This window comes from Dendrobates tinctorius, unplaced genomic scaffold, assembly GCF_039654945.1.
Source record: "Dendrobates tinctorius isolate UK_male_01 unplaced genomic scaffold, ASM3965494v1 ptg000310l, whole genome shotgun sequence".
In the NCBI taxonomy this organism is placed as follows: Eukaryota; Metazoa; Chordata; class Amphibia; order Anura; family Dendrobatidae; genus Dendrobates; species Dendrobates tinctorius.
Genome location: NW_027361977.1, coordinates 2,997,493 through 3,014,593, shown reverse-complemented (window position 1 = coordinate 3,014,593; position 17,101 = coordinate 2,997,493). Strand labels below are relative to the sequence as shown.

Here is a 17,101-nt window from a genome sequence, read left to right as displayed (position 1 = left end):
CGGAGGAGCAGGGAGAGGTAAAGATTGCAAATGCTGGGGCCCTGCCCAAGCAAGGGGGGCCCACTCATGGGCGTCGGTACTGGCACTGGGCCCCTCATAGTACGGCGGTGTGTCTGACGGCGGGTGTGCACCAGCACCGTCAGAGACACTTGATTGCACTATGAAGGACCCTGTACCAGTGCCCGCGCCCAAGAGTCGGCCTACCCACCTGTCCAGGGCAACGGCACTCGCACGGTGTCTTGCGCTAGGTGGTGACCCCGGCCATGGGGGGGGAGGCAGCACAGTTAGGGAGTTTTAGAAAGTGGCATATGTTGATGTTGGACATTAAGCTGATGCAAAAGGTGAAATAGGTCAAGTCCCAGGAAGAGGTGGACCAAAGCAAGCCATTTTTCTGTCACCCTATGTGTCATCAGAGGAAGGTGGGACAAAATCCTTGGAAACCCATGCGTGGTTCATTTTAATGAAGGTTAGATCATCCACATTTTGGGTTGACAGACGGGTCCTTTTTTCTGTCAGGATTGATCCAGCTGCACTGAAGACTCTTTCCGATAGCACACTTGCAGCTGGGCAAGCGAGCTCCTGTAAGGCATATTGTGCCAATTCAGGCCAGGTGTCCAGTTTAGCGGCCCAATAGTCAAAGGGGAATGACCTGTGTGGGAGAACATCGATATGGGAGGAAAAGTAGTTTGTAACCATAGTTGACAACTGCTGTCTCCTGTCACTTTCCATCGATGCAGTATTACCAGTTGTGTGAGCGGTACTTGAAAAATCAGTCCACAACATTGTCATGAAACCCCTGTCTCCAACGCCACTTCTGCTGTGTGCACCACGAACACCTCTGCCAAGCTGCCCCCGGCCCGTACGGCTCGTGTGAGAACCATCACCGCTGCTGTGTGCTGGGAATGCCTCAAGCAACCGATTTACCAGAGTTGCTTGTTTATTAGCCAATATTAGGTCAAGGTTCTCCTGTGGCATGATGTTTTGTAATTTGCCTTTATAGCGTGGATCCAGGATGCTGGCCAACCAGTAGTCGTCATCGTTCATCATTTTGGCAATGCGTGGGTTCCTTTTTAGGATCTGCAAGGCATAATCTGACATGTGGGCCAATGTTCCCGGTGTCAATGATGCACTGCTAGTGCTGGTTGGAGGAGCACTTTCTGGCAAATCCACATCCCTCCAGTCACGCACAAACCCTGTACCAGACCTTGCCACGCCAACATTTTCACTTGCCCCACGAGATGCATCCTCCTCCCCTAAGTAATTATCCCCATCATCCTCCTCCTCCTCCTCTTCTTCCTCCACCTCGTCCAGGCGAGGTCCCTGAGCAGACAATGGCTGAATGTCATCAAGGATTCCCTCCTCCTCTTCCTCCTCATCAACATTGGCTGCAGACGCCTGCTCCTTAAGGTGCGTCAAAGTTTGCATGAGCAGACGCATAAGTGGGATGCTCATGCTTAGGATGGCGTCGTCTGCGCTTACCAGCCGTGTGCATTCCTCAAAACACTGAAGGACTTTACAGAGGTCTTTCAGCTTCGACCACTGCACACCTGTCAACTCCATGTCTGCTCTCAAAGTGCCTGGCCGTGTATCCTCCCACAAATGCATTATGGCCTGCCTCTGCTCGCACAGCCGCTCCACCATGTGCAGGGTGGAGTTCCACCTTGTTGCAATGTCGATAATGAGGCGGTGGTTGGGAAGGTGGAGCAATCGCTGCAGCTTCTGCATACGAACGGAGTGTACAGGCGACCGGCGGATGTGTGCGCACAGTCTTCGCACCTTCTGGAGCAGGGCTGTTAACTCCGGATAATTTTTGAGGAAGCACTGCACCACCAGGTTCAAGGTGTGAGCCAAGCAAGGTATGTGGCTGAGTTTTGAAAGGGCTATGTCTGCCACAAAATTACGGCCGTTATCACTAACTACCTTGCCTGCCTCAAGATGTACACTGCCCAGCCATGACTCAGTTTGTCGCTTCAAGTACTCGGCCAGCACCTCGGCGGTGTGTCTGTTGCCCAAACACATCATCTGCAACACAGCCTGCTGACGCTTTCCACTAGCTGCTCGATAGGGGGACACATCGTGTGCAACAGTGGCAGCTGCAGATGGAGTGCTCGTACGACTGCGCTCTGTGGACGAGCTTTCGCTTCTGGAGGAGGAGGAGGAGGGTCGAACGCCTACAGCCAACTGTTTCCTATACCGTGGGCTAGGCAGCACTGTCCCACCACCGGTGTCCCCTGTGGACCCTGCATCCACCACATTAACCCAGTGCGCAGTGATGGACACGTAACGGCCCTGGCCATGCCGACTGGACCATGCATCAGTTGTGAGGTGCACCTTTCCGCTCACTGACTGCTTGAGTGCATGGACAATGCGGTCTTTCACATGATGGTGGAGGGCTGGGATGGCTTTGCGAGAGAAGAAGTGGCGACTGGGTAGGTCATAGCATGGTACTGCATAGGCCATGAGTTCGCGGAAAGCTGTGCTTTCCACCAACCGAAAGGGCATCATCTCAAACGAGATTAGTTTGGCAATGTGGGCGTTCAAACCCAGTGTACGCAGATGAGAGACTGAGTACTTTCTTGACCTACTCATAGTGTCTGGGAGGGTGAGCTGGACTTGAGAGCTGCATATGGTGGAAGTAGCGGTGGACAGGGCGGACTGAGAGAGGGTTGATGATGGTGATGGAGTTGGTGTTCTTTCTGATGGCCTAGAATCAGTCTTTCGTTGATATAACAGTGGGATTCCCTGACTGCTGTGGCCTTGCAACGACACCTCAACATTTGCTGCTGTGCTAACCGGTGGGCTTACAGTGGGGGAAACAATGTAGCGTTGCTGACTACCTTCGTTGTGATCAGTTGCACATGTGGCACTTGAGGTTTGGTGTTGTGTCCACGCTTGCAAGTGCATGCTGGTTAAATGTCTAAGCATGCAACTGGTATTCAAATTTTTCAGATTTTTCCCTCGGCTAAAGGTCTTTGCGCACTTCTTACAGATAACCTTGGCCTGATCATGAGGATTTTGTTCAAAAAAGTGCCACACTGCACTCTTCCTACTTTGGCAGACATTTTGCGGCCTAGCACGCTGTGATCTTTTGACCCTTTGGACAAGCTATCCAGCAACTCTTTTGATGTTTGGAACCTGTCTTTGGAGTGCTCCGGGCCTGCCAGATAACAGCTGTTGCGATGTCGATGTCTGCTGTGGATGCTCCTCATCTGAGCTATTGGAAGCAGCACCCTCTTCCCCCAATGGATGCCAATCTGGGTCAACAACTGGGTCATCCATCACCTCCTCTTCTATGTCATGTGCACCTTCCTCTGTGTCACCGTGTATGGTGGTATAGTGTGCGGGAAGGGGCACCTGAGTCTCATCAGGGTCAGAATCTGGCTCTGTACACTGCGAGGACAATGTAGTGCTCTGAGTGAATGTACCAGCAGAATCATCCATCAGCGGCTGTGCATCAGTGCACTCCATGTCAGATTCATCTTGGCCTGGGTAATTCACCATTTCACTTGATAATCCAGGCATGGTATGTGAAAACAGCTCCATGGAGTAATCAGTAGTATGGCCTGCGTCATCCTTCAATCTTGGTTGGGGTGAAGGACACAAGGAAAGGTGTGGTTCATGAACATGAGCCTCCAATGACGACTCAGTGCTTTTACTTTTTACAACTGAAGAAGAGGAGGCGATAGAGCTGGAGGCTGAGTCAGCAATGTAAGACAAAACTTTTTCCTGATGTTCTGGCTTTAAAAGCGGTTTGCCAACTCCTAGAAAACTAAGCGTTCGAGGCCTTATGTAGCCAGACGATGACGCAGGCTCAACACCTCCTGCATTCGGTCCTATTTTGCTCTTGCCACTACCATCAGATCCACCACCAACACCATCATTACCAGCTGCCAATCCCCGCCCAATTCCACGGCCTCTTCCACCAGCCTTCCTCATTTTTGGTAGAAATGTAGACAAAATCCAACAAACTATATAGTAATGTAAAACAAGGTACAAGGTGTCTATAGGACAGGGGAGATTTTGAATTTCTGCAGACACTTTTGGACACTGGACACTTTTGGATTGTGTGAGGCCCAATGAATATCTGAGCGCTATGTGACAGGCTCGATGGCACAGCTGTGACCAAAGTGACTAGAGGATAAGGGAGATTTTGAATCTCTGCACACACTTTTGGACACTGGACACTTTTGGATTGTGTGAGGCCCAATGAATATCTGAGCGCTATGTGACAGGCTCGATGGCACAACTGTGACCAAAGTGACTAGAGGATAAGGGAGATTTTGAATCTCTGCACACACTTTTGGACACTGGACACTTTTGGATTGTGTGAGGCCTAATGAATATCTGAGCGCTATATGACAGGCTCGATGGCACAGCTGTGACCAAAGTGACTAGAGGATAAGGGAGATTTTGAATCTCTGCACACACTTTTGGACACTGGACACTTTTGGATTGTGTGAGTCCCAATGAATATCTGAGCGCTATGTGACAGGCTCGATGGCACAGCTGTGAACAAAGTGACTAGAGGATAAGGGAGATTTTGAATCTCTGCACACACTTCTGGACACTTTTGGATTGTGTGAGGCCCAATGAATATCTGAGCGCTATGTGACAGGCTCGATAGCACAGCTGTGACCAAAGTGACTAGAGGATAAGGGAGATTTTGAATCTCTGCACACACTTTTGGACACTGGACACTTTTGGATTGTGTGAGTCCCAATGAATATCTGAGCGCTATGTGACAGGCTCGATGGCACAGCTGTGAACAAAGTGACTAGAGGATAAGGGAGATTTTGAATCTCTGCACACACTTCTGGACACTTTTGGATTGTGTGAGGCCCAATGAATATCTGAGCGCTATGTGACAGGCTCGATAGCACAGCTGTGACCAAAGTGACTAGAGGATAAGGGAGATTTTGAATCTCTGCACACAGTTTTGGACACTGGACACTTTTGGATTGTGTGAGGCCCAATGAATATCTGAGCGCTATGTGACAGGCTCGATGGCACAGCTGTGACCAAAGTGACTAGAGGATAAGGGAGATTTTGAATCTCTGCACACACTTTTGGACACTGGACACTTTTGGATTGTGTGAGGCCCAATGAATATCTGAGCGCTATGTGACAGGCTCGATGGCACAGCTGTGACCAAAGTGACTAGAGGATAAGGGAGATTTTGAATCTCTGCACACACTTTTGGACACTGGACACTTTTGGATTGTGTGAGGCCCAATGAATATCTGAGCGCTTTGTGACAGGCTCGATGGCACAGCTGTGACCAAAGTGACTAGAGGATAAGGGAGATTTTGAATCTCTGCACACACTTTTGGACACTGGACACTTTTGGATTGTGTGAGGCCCAATGAATATCTGAGCGCTATGTGACAGGCTCGATGGCACAGCTGTGACCAAAGTGACTAGAGGATAAGGGAGATTTTGAATCTCTGCACACACTTTTGGACACTGGACACTTTTGGATTGTGTGAGGCCCAATGAATATCAGAGCGCTATGTGACAGGCTCGATGGCACAGCTGTGACAAAAGTGACTAGAGGATAAGGGAGATTGGATTGCTTTTAAAAAAGCTGTTTGCAGAGCAGTGGGTAAACAGCAATGCCAGCCTGTCAGGAAGCCTTAAAAGGCAGCCCAACAACCAACACCACTGATACACCACAATATAGCCTCCCCTTGCACTGCACACACAGTGACTGGTGTGTTGTGCAGGCCAAATTGCTAGCAGCAGAAGCAGTTTTTTTTTCTTCTCAGCAGGACAAAAAAAAAAATTGGGATTGCTTTTAAAAAAGCAGTTTGCGGAGCAGTGGGTAAACAGCAATGCAGGAATGTCAGGAAGCCTTAGAAGGCAGCCCAACAACCAACACCACTGATACACCACTATATAGCCTCCCCTTGCACTGCACACACGGTGACTGGTGTGTTGTGCAGGCCAAATCGCTAGCAGCAGAAGCAGTTTTTTTGTCTTCTTCCCTGCCTAACGCTCTCCCTACAGAATCTGCAGCAACCTCTCCCTATACTGAGATCGGCAGAAGTAAGATGGCGGTCGGCGTGCACGCCCTTTTATACCCCCTGTGACGCCCACCAAAGCAAGCCAATCACTTGCATGCCCTTCTGAAAGATGGTGGTGACCCCTGCCTATGTCATCACGTTGCCCACAGTGTCCGTGGATCCTGATTGGCTGAAAAAGAGCGCAAAACAAACTTTTGAAACGCGACTTTGGCGCTTAAGTCGCCGACCTCGTGGCCGACCTCATCCTAGGTTCATGTTTCGTTTCATGAAACCCGACTTTGCCAAAAGTCGGCGACTTTTGAAATTTTTCGACCCGTTTCGCTCAACTCTACCAAGGAGTCAATTGAGTTCTCTGAAGTGACAGATATAAGTTTGATGTTAAAGCTGTTACAATTAAGATCATTGATGAATTTGATGCATTCATTGTGTGAACCTGTCCATAATAGGAGGATATCATCAATGTATCGTTGCCATATAAGGATATTAGATTGCTCCATAGATAAATAAACTCCATAAAATGCTGCACAAGGGTTAATGTTGGCCCAAGAAAATGCTCCATAGATAAATACCCCCCATAAAATGCTGCACAAGGGTTAATGGTGGCCTAAGGAGATGCTCCATAGATATATACCCCCTATATATTGATGCACAAGGGGTAATGGTGGCCCACAAAATGCTCAGTAGATAAATACCCCCCATATATTGTTGCTGCTGCAATTAAAAAAAAATTACATACTCACCTCTCATCGCTAGAGGTCAAGTGCCGGTGTCCTGAGCAGGCAGGGACACCGGTGTGCTATGGGGGCCAGGTGCTGGTGTCGCCGCTGGTTCAGACCCCCGGCACTGGCGATATTCACCTGTCCCCGGTCCATCGATGCGCGTTGCTCTGTCTCTCGGGTCCTCTGCAGTGACATTGAGCAGAGGGTGCGCACTGACTACGCCATCGCGCCCTCTGACCTGAGCATCACAGTCAGGATGCAGAAGACAGAGCGGCCGGTGGTGGAACTGGGACAGGTAAATATTGTTCTGCTCCCCGTCCTCCCCCATCATACTCACCCTTTCCTAGTGCACGGTCTCTGCACCCCCTGCTTTTTCCATGGTCTTGGTGCCCCAGCTGTTCCTGCATTCAGCGGTCATGTGGTACCGCTCATTAAAGTCATGAAAATGCGCATATTCATGACTTTAATGAGCGGTACCACTTGACCGCTGACTGTAGGAACAGCTGAGGAGCCGAGACCATGGGGGAAGCAGGGGGTGCAGAGACGCACCAGGAGGGGGTGAGTATGGTCTCTGACACCCCTGCTCCCCCGCCAACCCCCAGTATATTACTCGCGTATAAGCCGAGAGGGGGACTTTCAGCCCCCAAAAATGTGCTGAAAATCTCAGCTTATACGCGAGTATATACGGTATTTGATACAATTGAAAACCAGAACTTAATATTAGGTACCGAAACCTATGTTTTCAATTACAGGGGTCAGACTTTTCCTTTAGTTCTTGACCAAGTTTGCACACATTGCAGCAGGGATTTTGGCCCACTCCTCTATACAGATTTTCTCCAGATCTTTCAGGTTTCTGGGCTGTAGCTGGGCAACATTGAGTTTCAGCTCCCTCCAAAGATTTTTTTTTTTGGGTCCAGCTCTGGAGACTGGCTAAGCTGCTTTAGAACCTTGAAATGCTTCTCACAGAGCCTCTCCTTTGTTGCCCTTGCTGTGTGTTTTGGGTCATTGTCATGCTGGAAGCCCAGCCAAGACCCATCTTCAGTTCTCTTACTGAGGAAATTAGGTTCTTGGGCAAAATCTCAGAATACATGACCCCATCCATACTCCCTTCAATATGGTGCAGCCTTCCTGTCCCGTTTGCACGGAAGCATCCCAAAAGTAGGATGTTTCCCCACCATGCTTCACGACTGGAACGTGTTCTTGGGGTTGTACTCATCCTTCTTCCTCCAAACACGGTGAGTGGAGCTGTCAAAAGTTCTATTTTAGTCTCATCTGACCACTTCACTTTCTTCCATGCCTTCTCTGGATCATCCAGATTGTCACTGGCGAACTTCAAATGGGCCTCAACATGTGCTGGCGGGAGGAAAGGACCTTGCAGGATTTTAATCTATGACTGCGTAGTGTATTACTAACTGTAATGTTGGAGACTGTGGTCCCAGCTCTCTTCAGGTCGTTGACCAGGTCCTCACCATGTTCCTCTGGGCTGAATCCTGACCTTTCTTAGAATCATACTTAACCTATGAGGTGAGATCTTGCATGCAGCCCCAGACCGAGAAAGATTGATAGTCATCTTGTGTTTATTCCCTTTTCTATTAATTGTGCCAACAGTTGTTGCGTTCTCACCAAGCTGCTTGCCTATTGTCATGTAGCCCATCCCAGCCGTGTGCAGGTCTACAATCTTGCCCCTGGTATCGAGTAAAGATGAGCAAACCTTTTAAGGTTCGATTTGCCGAACTTTTAGATGTTCGCCGATTGTACCCGAAGGCCATTAGATTTAATGGGACGCCAAACCAAATGTATACACAATACCTTAAGGGGTAACAAAAAGCTTCCCAAACAGCTAAAATTTGGGGCAGACACCATGAAAAGTGGCATCAAGTGAGCCACAGTAGAAATTTGCAAATGGAACAGCAGCAGTCAGCCATGGGCCATGCTTGAGGTATCAGAGTCTGGCACAGCATTTACAGCTTTGAATTTAAGTTTCAATGAGGCCTTGATGGTTAAGGGAGCAGTGTAAGCCTTCTTAGGTGGGAGACCTGATACCTTATGCAACACCTCCAATTAATTTTTTTATTCCAGCTACACTCAGATGGCGCAAACATCAGTTTCATACAGTACTATTTGTAGAAAAATGTAAGGGAAGTAACACAGGTAGTTGACTGAAAGTAAGTGTAGGACTGCTTGTCTGTGAGCCCTACTTACACAGGTAACCCATATAAAACAAATAATTGTCACACACCACTAAAGTGGCATATATTTCTACAGAGTAGAAATATTATAATAGACATTTGACACACCTTCCACCACAAGGAACCAACCATATGGAGACCCATCTTGGAGTCTCCACATTTCAAAAAATTGTTTGTAACATCAGCAGCAGTAGTAGCAGCAGGTACAGAAGACACCACAATGGTGGCACAGTCTGCAATAATGCAAGATCAATGCAGGACACTAAAAACGACACCATCGCCTAGTCTTTTCTGTCTGCGACCGGGGTGCAAAAGTCATTGAAGATCCATGACTTGTTCATTTTGGTTAAAGCTAGGTGGCTAACACTTTAAGGCGACAGCTGGATGCGCTTATCCATCAGGACACCACGAGCGTCGCTGGAGACATGTTCTGAGAAAACACTTGCTCCCAGGTATACCAAAACCTCCAAGGCGTGACAGGCAAGCTCAGACCAGTCTTCCATTTTTGAAGACCAAAAAGTAAAAGGGTCCAAACCCCCCGATGTCATTGATATTTAGCTGTAGATATTCCTGCACCATTCTTTCCAGTCATTCACAACATGTCAGACTTATACTCTGTTTTGCTGGCGCACAGACTGGTCTAAAAAATGTGTGAAATGATTCACAGAAATTGCTTATGCCACTTACACTGCTGCTAATATTTTTGCGATGACACCTTGACTTTCCAGGGGTTGGACGTCTAGAACTGGGATGTTACACTGTGTGCCCCACTGCTGTCTTGTGGAAAACCACCCTTAAGATTGTGTACAAGCGTGTTTCGATACTCCAGGATTCACGCATCCTTTTCCAGGGGGAATAGCATCTGGCTAAATTTACTCTTGTACCGTGGATCTAACACAGTGGCAAACTAGTAGTCAGCACTTTTTCTAACCCTAAGACTCTGGGCATCATGTTGAAGATAGTGCACTTCCATCAGGTTCAAATCCATGTTGTGTTGGTGGCGGGGTAACACTCAAGATTGCATCCTCCGTGCCCACTCGCCAACCACGAACAACACAGATGGGATCATTATCCTCTTCATCTCTTGACTTTTGCGTATCCATCACCTCATCCTCCTCCATTTGTACCTTGGCTACTGCACCTTCACTAACAGTGTGTGTGGTACCATGAGCCCCCCTCAATCGCTGTAATCTACCCTCCCATGGCACCCACATATGCAACGACAGTCCGTAAATTTGAGATATTGTTACCTCTGGGACCACCAAATTCTCACGCAGACTGTTCAAAGTGTGCTCCAGTATGCAGATTACTAGAATAGTGATGCTGATGATGGCATTGTTAGCACTAAGCATCTTAGTAGTCATTTAAAAACTGTGCAGAAGGGTGCAGAAGTCCTTCATCTGTGCCCCCTCTGCAAGCGTGATTTGCATCACGTCCATACTATATTTGGCCCAGGCTATGCAATTATGACACCAGGGCTCGTAGCTGCTACTACAGTCCCTGCAATATGTGCAGAGTGGAATTCCACCGTGCCGTGCCATTGATTTGACTTGGATAGCTGTCCACAACTCTTTAGCTGTATGACTGCAATCTACAAGGCATATTAATTTGAGCACTGCCTGATTGCGGTGAGCCAAGGCTGCTCAGTACAGAGGTGGGGGGAATTCTATCTGCACTGATGGAATGCATGTCTGATTAAGGGAGAGGTTAAGGACACAGGTGGAGGTCATAGAGGAGGTGGAGGGGCCAGAAGCAGTGGAGGAACTGTTAGATGCAAAGGATTGTTCCGCAACCCTTGGGAATTTAAAGTCTTGTAGAGCAGCCTCTTGACTGCCTGCCCCCACAGCCACTGAGTCACCACCCATTCAGTGAAATATAATGCTCGTGGTCATGACAGCATTTCCGTCGCCAACAGATTGAAGATGGTGAAGTTCAAGCTTTTAGCATTGCCATGTGTAGTAGGAAACATTCTTTTACGTGACCACAACTGCGGGACCGAGGACAGCTTGCTGTGCTGAGAGAGGATGGAGTACAGACAACAGGACAAACTGCTGGACAGTAAGTGAAGTGCAGGCGAAGATGTTATGGTGGATTGAGAAAGATGTGTTGTGCTGGGAGATACAAATACAGCAGTCATGTCCAATTCCATAGCAGTTGAGGAAGAAGTAGCAGCAGATGTGGTAGATGGCTGGGGGTAGGCGAGGTCTGCTAGTCCGCATTTTAGCGCAGTGAGATTACCACACTAAAGCATGTTGATAGCACATGTAGTTGTCAAATATTGCAATTTTTGCTTCTACCGAGTTTTTTTTTGCAAATTTGGCAGATAATGTGTTGGGTCATCCTTTGCGGTCTCAAAAACGCCCAGGCTAGTCCACCCTTGCCGCACCTGTGAACTGCACTTTTGTGACCGTAACTGGCCACAGCCAGAATTGATGTTGAGGATGCAGTGCTTATCGTAGTTGCATCACTTTTTGTTTGTGTGGGAAGCCGCAACGTAACCTGCTCGTCTTTTTTAATCACGTAAATTTTTATTAATTTTATAACAGTTACACATATACAATTCACATTCTCATCCAAGGTGTTTAAACCCCTCTCCCCCCTGCCAAACATTTGTAATTCAGAATAACATATCATAGATACATGACCATACAAAACAGAATAAGTCAGGTCGGTCAAGACCAATCAAGTCGAAAGGCACAAAGCTGATTGGCATTTGTAAATGCAATGCGTAATGCGTAATGATTCCATAGCAACTGATGCACATCTAACAAGATCCTATCGAGGCTGATCGCTGGTTACCTCCATGCCAGGGAGCCCAAAATTTATCAAAATATTTACTTCTATCCCTTTTGAGATATACCCCTGTTTCCAATGATATGAGGAACTCAACTTGATTAATAACCTCTCTGCCTGTCAAGGAAGTTGCAGAAATCCAGTTTTTAGCAATCAGTTTTCAAGCCATGTATAGTATTCGAGCGATGGAAAGTTTCCAAGTCTCAACAGTGCATAGTTCATCTACATATCCCAGTATGTAGGTGAGAGGATTACTATTCACCATGCACCCATAGGCCGATTCTATATGGCCCAAAACTGCTCCCCAATATGAGTGCAGATGCGGGCATGACCATAACATGTGCAATATTCCTGCTTCCTGTTTGGCACACCTCGGGCATCCAGAATCATTTCTAAGACAACCTGCTCATCTTAATCCTCCTCCAACTCCTGTGCTAAGCTACTCAGCTGCATACCTCTTGGTTCACACCAAGTGGGATCTACAACCTCCTCGTCATCCTCTCTGTTCTCACACACCTTACTCTGAGAGCCACCCTCCTCCTTTTCCATAGTACAGTCTGCGTGTGCCTTTGTTATCTGAGTCTCATAGGGATCGCCTCCACCCTTGGTGGTTAACGTCTGGTAACGAGGGTCTGATTTCTACTCTGACTCTACTTCGTCTGGCCCTGGATCCAACATGGAAAAATTTGGGGAATGACTCCATATGCTTTCCTCCTCTGTATACTATGATTCATCGGAGCAGACCTCTGATGCCCATGGAATAGAATGTATGAACAGCTCTGCAGAATGGTCCATCTGTGGTTCCCCACAGTCAGTTGGGCATTTGGAAATTTGTGATGCAGGGGAAGAAAATGGTGATTGGGGTGCCACCTCTGAGGATTGTACTGTGTATGATGTTAAGGTGGAGAAGAGCACACTTGCTGCAGCACTTGCCATCCACTGGAGCACATGCTCTTTCTGGTCCTCATCTACAAGGCATATCTCTGTGAAGCTGCCAAAAAAAGGGAGTGAAGTACCCTGTCCAGTAACATGTTGTCAGTGGTCTTTGAATAGGATGAGATGATGTTTGTTCAGTTGAGCTTCTATTAACATTAACACCCAACCCACATACACGTCTAACCCCAAGTCTTTTCCCCCTTCCACAACAACCTTGTTTTTTCCAACTCATGTTGTATGTTATTATTATTATTATTTATTTATATAGCACCATTGATTCCATGGTGCTGTACATAAGAATGGGTTACATACAAATTACAGATATCACTTATAGTAAACAAACTTACAATGACAGACTTATACAGAGGGGAGAGAACCCTGCCCTTTCAGGCTTACATGCTACAGGATGATGGGGAAGGAGACAGTAGGTTGGGGGGTTGCAGCAGTTCTGGTATTGAAAGATCCGAATGTGGTTGATAGTCGGACATGTTGGGGCAAAGAATTCCAGAGTATGGGGGCTATTCGGGAGAAGTCTTGGAGGCGGCTGGGTGAGGAGCAAATAAGTGTGGAGGAGAGAAGGAGGTCTTGGGAGGATCGGAGATTGCGTGAAGGAAGGTATTAGAAGAGTAGTTTAGAGACATATGGGGGAGACAGGTTATAGATGGCCTTGTAGGTCAGTATTCGTAATTTGAACTGGATACGCTGAGGGAATGGAAGCCAGTGAAGAGATTTGCAAAGGGGAGAAGCGGAGGAGTAGCGAGGAGAGAGATGGATTAGTCGGGCAGCAGAGATAAGGATGGACTGGAGAGGTGCAAGGGTGTTAGCAGGGAGACCACAGAAAATGATGTTGCAGTAGTCGAGGCGGGAAGATGATGAGGGCGTGCACAAGCATTTTAGTAGATTGAGGGTTGAGGAAAGGAAGGATTCTGGAAATATTTTTGAGCTGGAGGCAGGTAGAAAGAGCTTGGATGTGGTTTGAAGGACAGGGCAGAGTCAAGGGTTACTCCGAGGCAGCGGACTTCCGGTACTGGGGAAAGCGTGATATCATTAATTGTGATAGATAGGTCAGGTAAGGAAGATCTGTGAGATGGAGGAAAGATGATGAGTTTGGATTTGTCCACATTGAGCTTGAGGAAACGAGAGGAGAAGAAGGATGATATGGCTGAAAGACACTCTGGGATTCTGGACAGCAGAGAGGTGATGTCTGGGCCAGAGAGGTAGATCTGAGTGTCATCAGCATAAAGGTGGTACTGGAATCCATGGGACTTTATGAGTTGACTCAGGCCAAGGGTATAAATTGAGAAGAGTAGGGGTCCTAGAACAGAGCCTTGGGGGACTCCAACAGAGAGAGGGTGGGATGAGGAGGTAGTGTAGGAGTGGGAGACGCTGAATGTGCGGTTTGAGAGGTATGAGGAGATCCAGGATAGGGCGAGGTCTTTGATGCCAAAGGAGAAGATCTGTAGTAGGAGGCAGAGGTCAACTGTGTAGAATGCAGAGGACAGGTCTAGAAGCAGGAGTATAGAGTATTGTCCGTTTGTTTTGGCTGTAAGTAAGTCGTTAGTAATTTTGGTCAGGGCTGTCTCAGTGGAGTGATGGGGGCGGAAACCAGATTGTAGATTGTCAAAGAGCAAGTTAGATGAGAGGTGGGAGGAAAGTTCAGCGTGGACGTGCAGCTCCTGGAGTTTGGAAGCGAATGGGAGCAGTGATATTGGGCGATAGCTGGACATAGCGGTTGGGTCGAGGGTTGGCTTTTTAAGGATAGGCGTGATTTTGGCATGTTTAAAAGCAGAAGGGAAGGTATCGGACGTTAACGATCGGTTGAAGAGGTGGGTTAGGGATTGGATATGTGTGGTGGTGAGGTTGGGGAGGAGATGGGATGGGGTCAAGTGCACAGGCTGTGAGGTGTGATTTGGAGAAGAGGCGATTAAGCTCCCCTTCAGTGATGTTGGAAAGGGAGGTTATGGGGTTTGGGCATTGGTCTGGTATACAAAGGGGTTGTGGTGGTTGAACAATGAAGACTTGCCTTGTTTGGTTGATCTTATTTTTGAATTGTGTGGCAAAGTCCTCAGCAGAGATGAGGGAGGTTGGAGGGGGCAGTGGTGGGCGGAGGAGTGAGTTGAAAGTTTTTTAATAACTGTTTGGGATTGTAGGATAGGGAAGATACGAGAGTTGTGAAGTAGGCCTGTTTAGCAGAGGTGAGGGCAGATTTGAAAACGAGTGTGTAGCCTTCCCCTCTTGGAACCTGCTGTTTCACAACCTTAGGCTCACAGCTGTCAATCACCTGTCACTAAATGAACAATCACTATTTATTTTCTTAGATATTGTGCCTGAACAACACTGTTATACCTAACAATTTTTAAGTGGAAATCTGGCTTTCTGATTTGTCTCTGAAACACAGTTTTCACAGTTTTATTTGGATTAACTAATTAAGCATAATGATTTTTAAGTGGAAACACAGTTTTATCACAAATGGTTAGACTTAGTTAATTGGTCCTCCTGAAACTACCACACAGTTTTTGGACAATCTAGTTAGATATTGGAATATCGATTTCACACAGGACAAGATCCTATCTAGCTAAGTGACAAGTTTACTTGCAGCTCTATCAGGAGCAGCTTCTCTGCAATATGACACTGTGAAAATGGTGCCAGCAAAACAAGATGTCTGCTTTTTATATGACCAGAGACATGTGACTTAGGCAGCCAATCACAGAAGACCTTGTGTCATGACATTGTGGATGGTTTCTGTGCCCTGATTGGATGCTGTTATTCACACAAATAAAGTAAAGGGGGAAAACTAAAAATGCTTACCGCTCCTCTAACCTCTCCACACCCACTCCCCTCATCAAACACGCCCCCCCCCTGCTCATCATACAGCACCAGTATCCTAGCCAAAGTATTAACAAAAGCATTAGTGGAAATGCGATGATTTACCGAACTGTGACTGAATTTTGCCACTTTGAGTAAAAATTCTCGGGAAACCGAACACGAATCTGAATGTGCTACATTGGTGCTGAATATGAAATTGGTGAATATTTTCCTATCAAGTTCGCTAATCCCTAGAAACGAGTTCAAAAAGGTGCAATTAATATAGGTAATGAGTGCAGAGTAAGAGGGCTTCTTACAGAAACACTAACAGGTCTGTGAGAGCCACAATTATTTCTGGTTGGTAGGTGATCAGATACTTATTTCATGCAATAAATTATGTAAAAATTATACAATGTGTTTTTCGAGATTTTTTTTTTAGATTCTGTCTCAGTTGAAGTGTACTTACAATAAAAATTACAGACCTCTCCATTCTTTGTAGGTTGAAAGATTTGCAAAATCGGCAGTATAGCAAATACTGCGCTGTAGGTCTGAAACGCATTTACCTTATCTGACGCTTTCCTGGGACTTGTTGTACCTGTAAGATATGTTCAATAAATACGATGACTTGCATGGATTACAATAAAGACAAGTTTTGGATTTGGATCTGGTTTCCTGGAATTCTCCTGCTGCTTATAAAACAGTGATTTTATAAAAAGAAATAAAAATACAGCAACCAGCCCTGTAACTAACACGTGGCTAGAATCAGGGTCTCTGCTCATACCTCATGCTGCTCTCAGATGGGGGAGCCAAAACCTGGTGACTGATTCCATTAAATAGATTATTATATTAGATTCAGTGTTATGTATAGTAACTTAGTCCTTGTATACCTATATTATTTTATTCTATATCAACTTCTTGATTGTTACAGAACTATTCAATAGAGAATGAGGCGCATAAGTTGCTGTCTTCACTTCCATATACAGAACTTGACCAGTGCATAAAGTATTTCACATCATTAGCATTGAGAGAAAGCAGTCATTCCCTCATGACCCAAAGGGTAAGTGAAGAGATTTACATGTTTCTGATTGATAAATGTTCTACAAGTGGGGTCTGTTCTTATTCTTGATAGTGAGCGCCATATCGTTTTTCATCAGTTAAAAGCGATTAGAGCATCAAAGAAATTATTTTATTGCTAAATTAACTCTTTTTGTTTTTGTTTATTTTTATTTTTTTCACAAAAAAGAATAATCATTTTTAAAATTGTGCATTTTTCAAATCGGCCATTGAACCATCAAAATAAGCTCACGATTCTTTATCTTTCTCTAAAGAACAAATTGGTCTAAAGCAAGTGAGATGGATGATTTAATTTCTGATGCGATTCTTTGCTGTTGCTCAGTGGTTTTAATAAAGAAGTTACGAGTAGAGATGAGCGACTTTGCCTTTTTTAGGGTTGAGTCGGGTTTCATGAAACCCGACTTTCGCAAAAGTCGGGTCGAACGAAATCGGCCGACTATAGGGAAAAGTCGGAGGCCAAAGAGTGTCAGTGCGCCCCTTTAACACATACCACAACTCATGATGCTCCGATACGCCACAGAAATATAGGTATAGTACAATGACACATACTTCACTGCTTACA

The 17,101-nt window shown here is 46.4% G+C and overlaps 1 protein-coding gene across 8 annotated transcripts in view; it reads left to right on the top strand.

The window, feature by feature from the left end:
• SERAC1 (serine active site containing 1) overlaps positions 1–17,101 on the top strand; it is a 1,540,408-nt gene that overhangs the window by 585,810 nt on the left and 937,497 nt on the right. For all 8 annotated transcript variants that reach the window (XM_073561007.1, XM_073561005.1, XM_073561004.1 and 5 more), the window contains one exon: positions 16,394–16,522. In XM_073561007.1, coding sequence (XP_073417108.1) covers positions 16,394–16,522 — 129 coding nt within the window. The remainder of the gene's footprint in view (positions 1–16,393; positions 16,523–17,101) is intronic.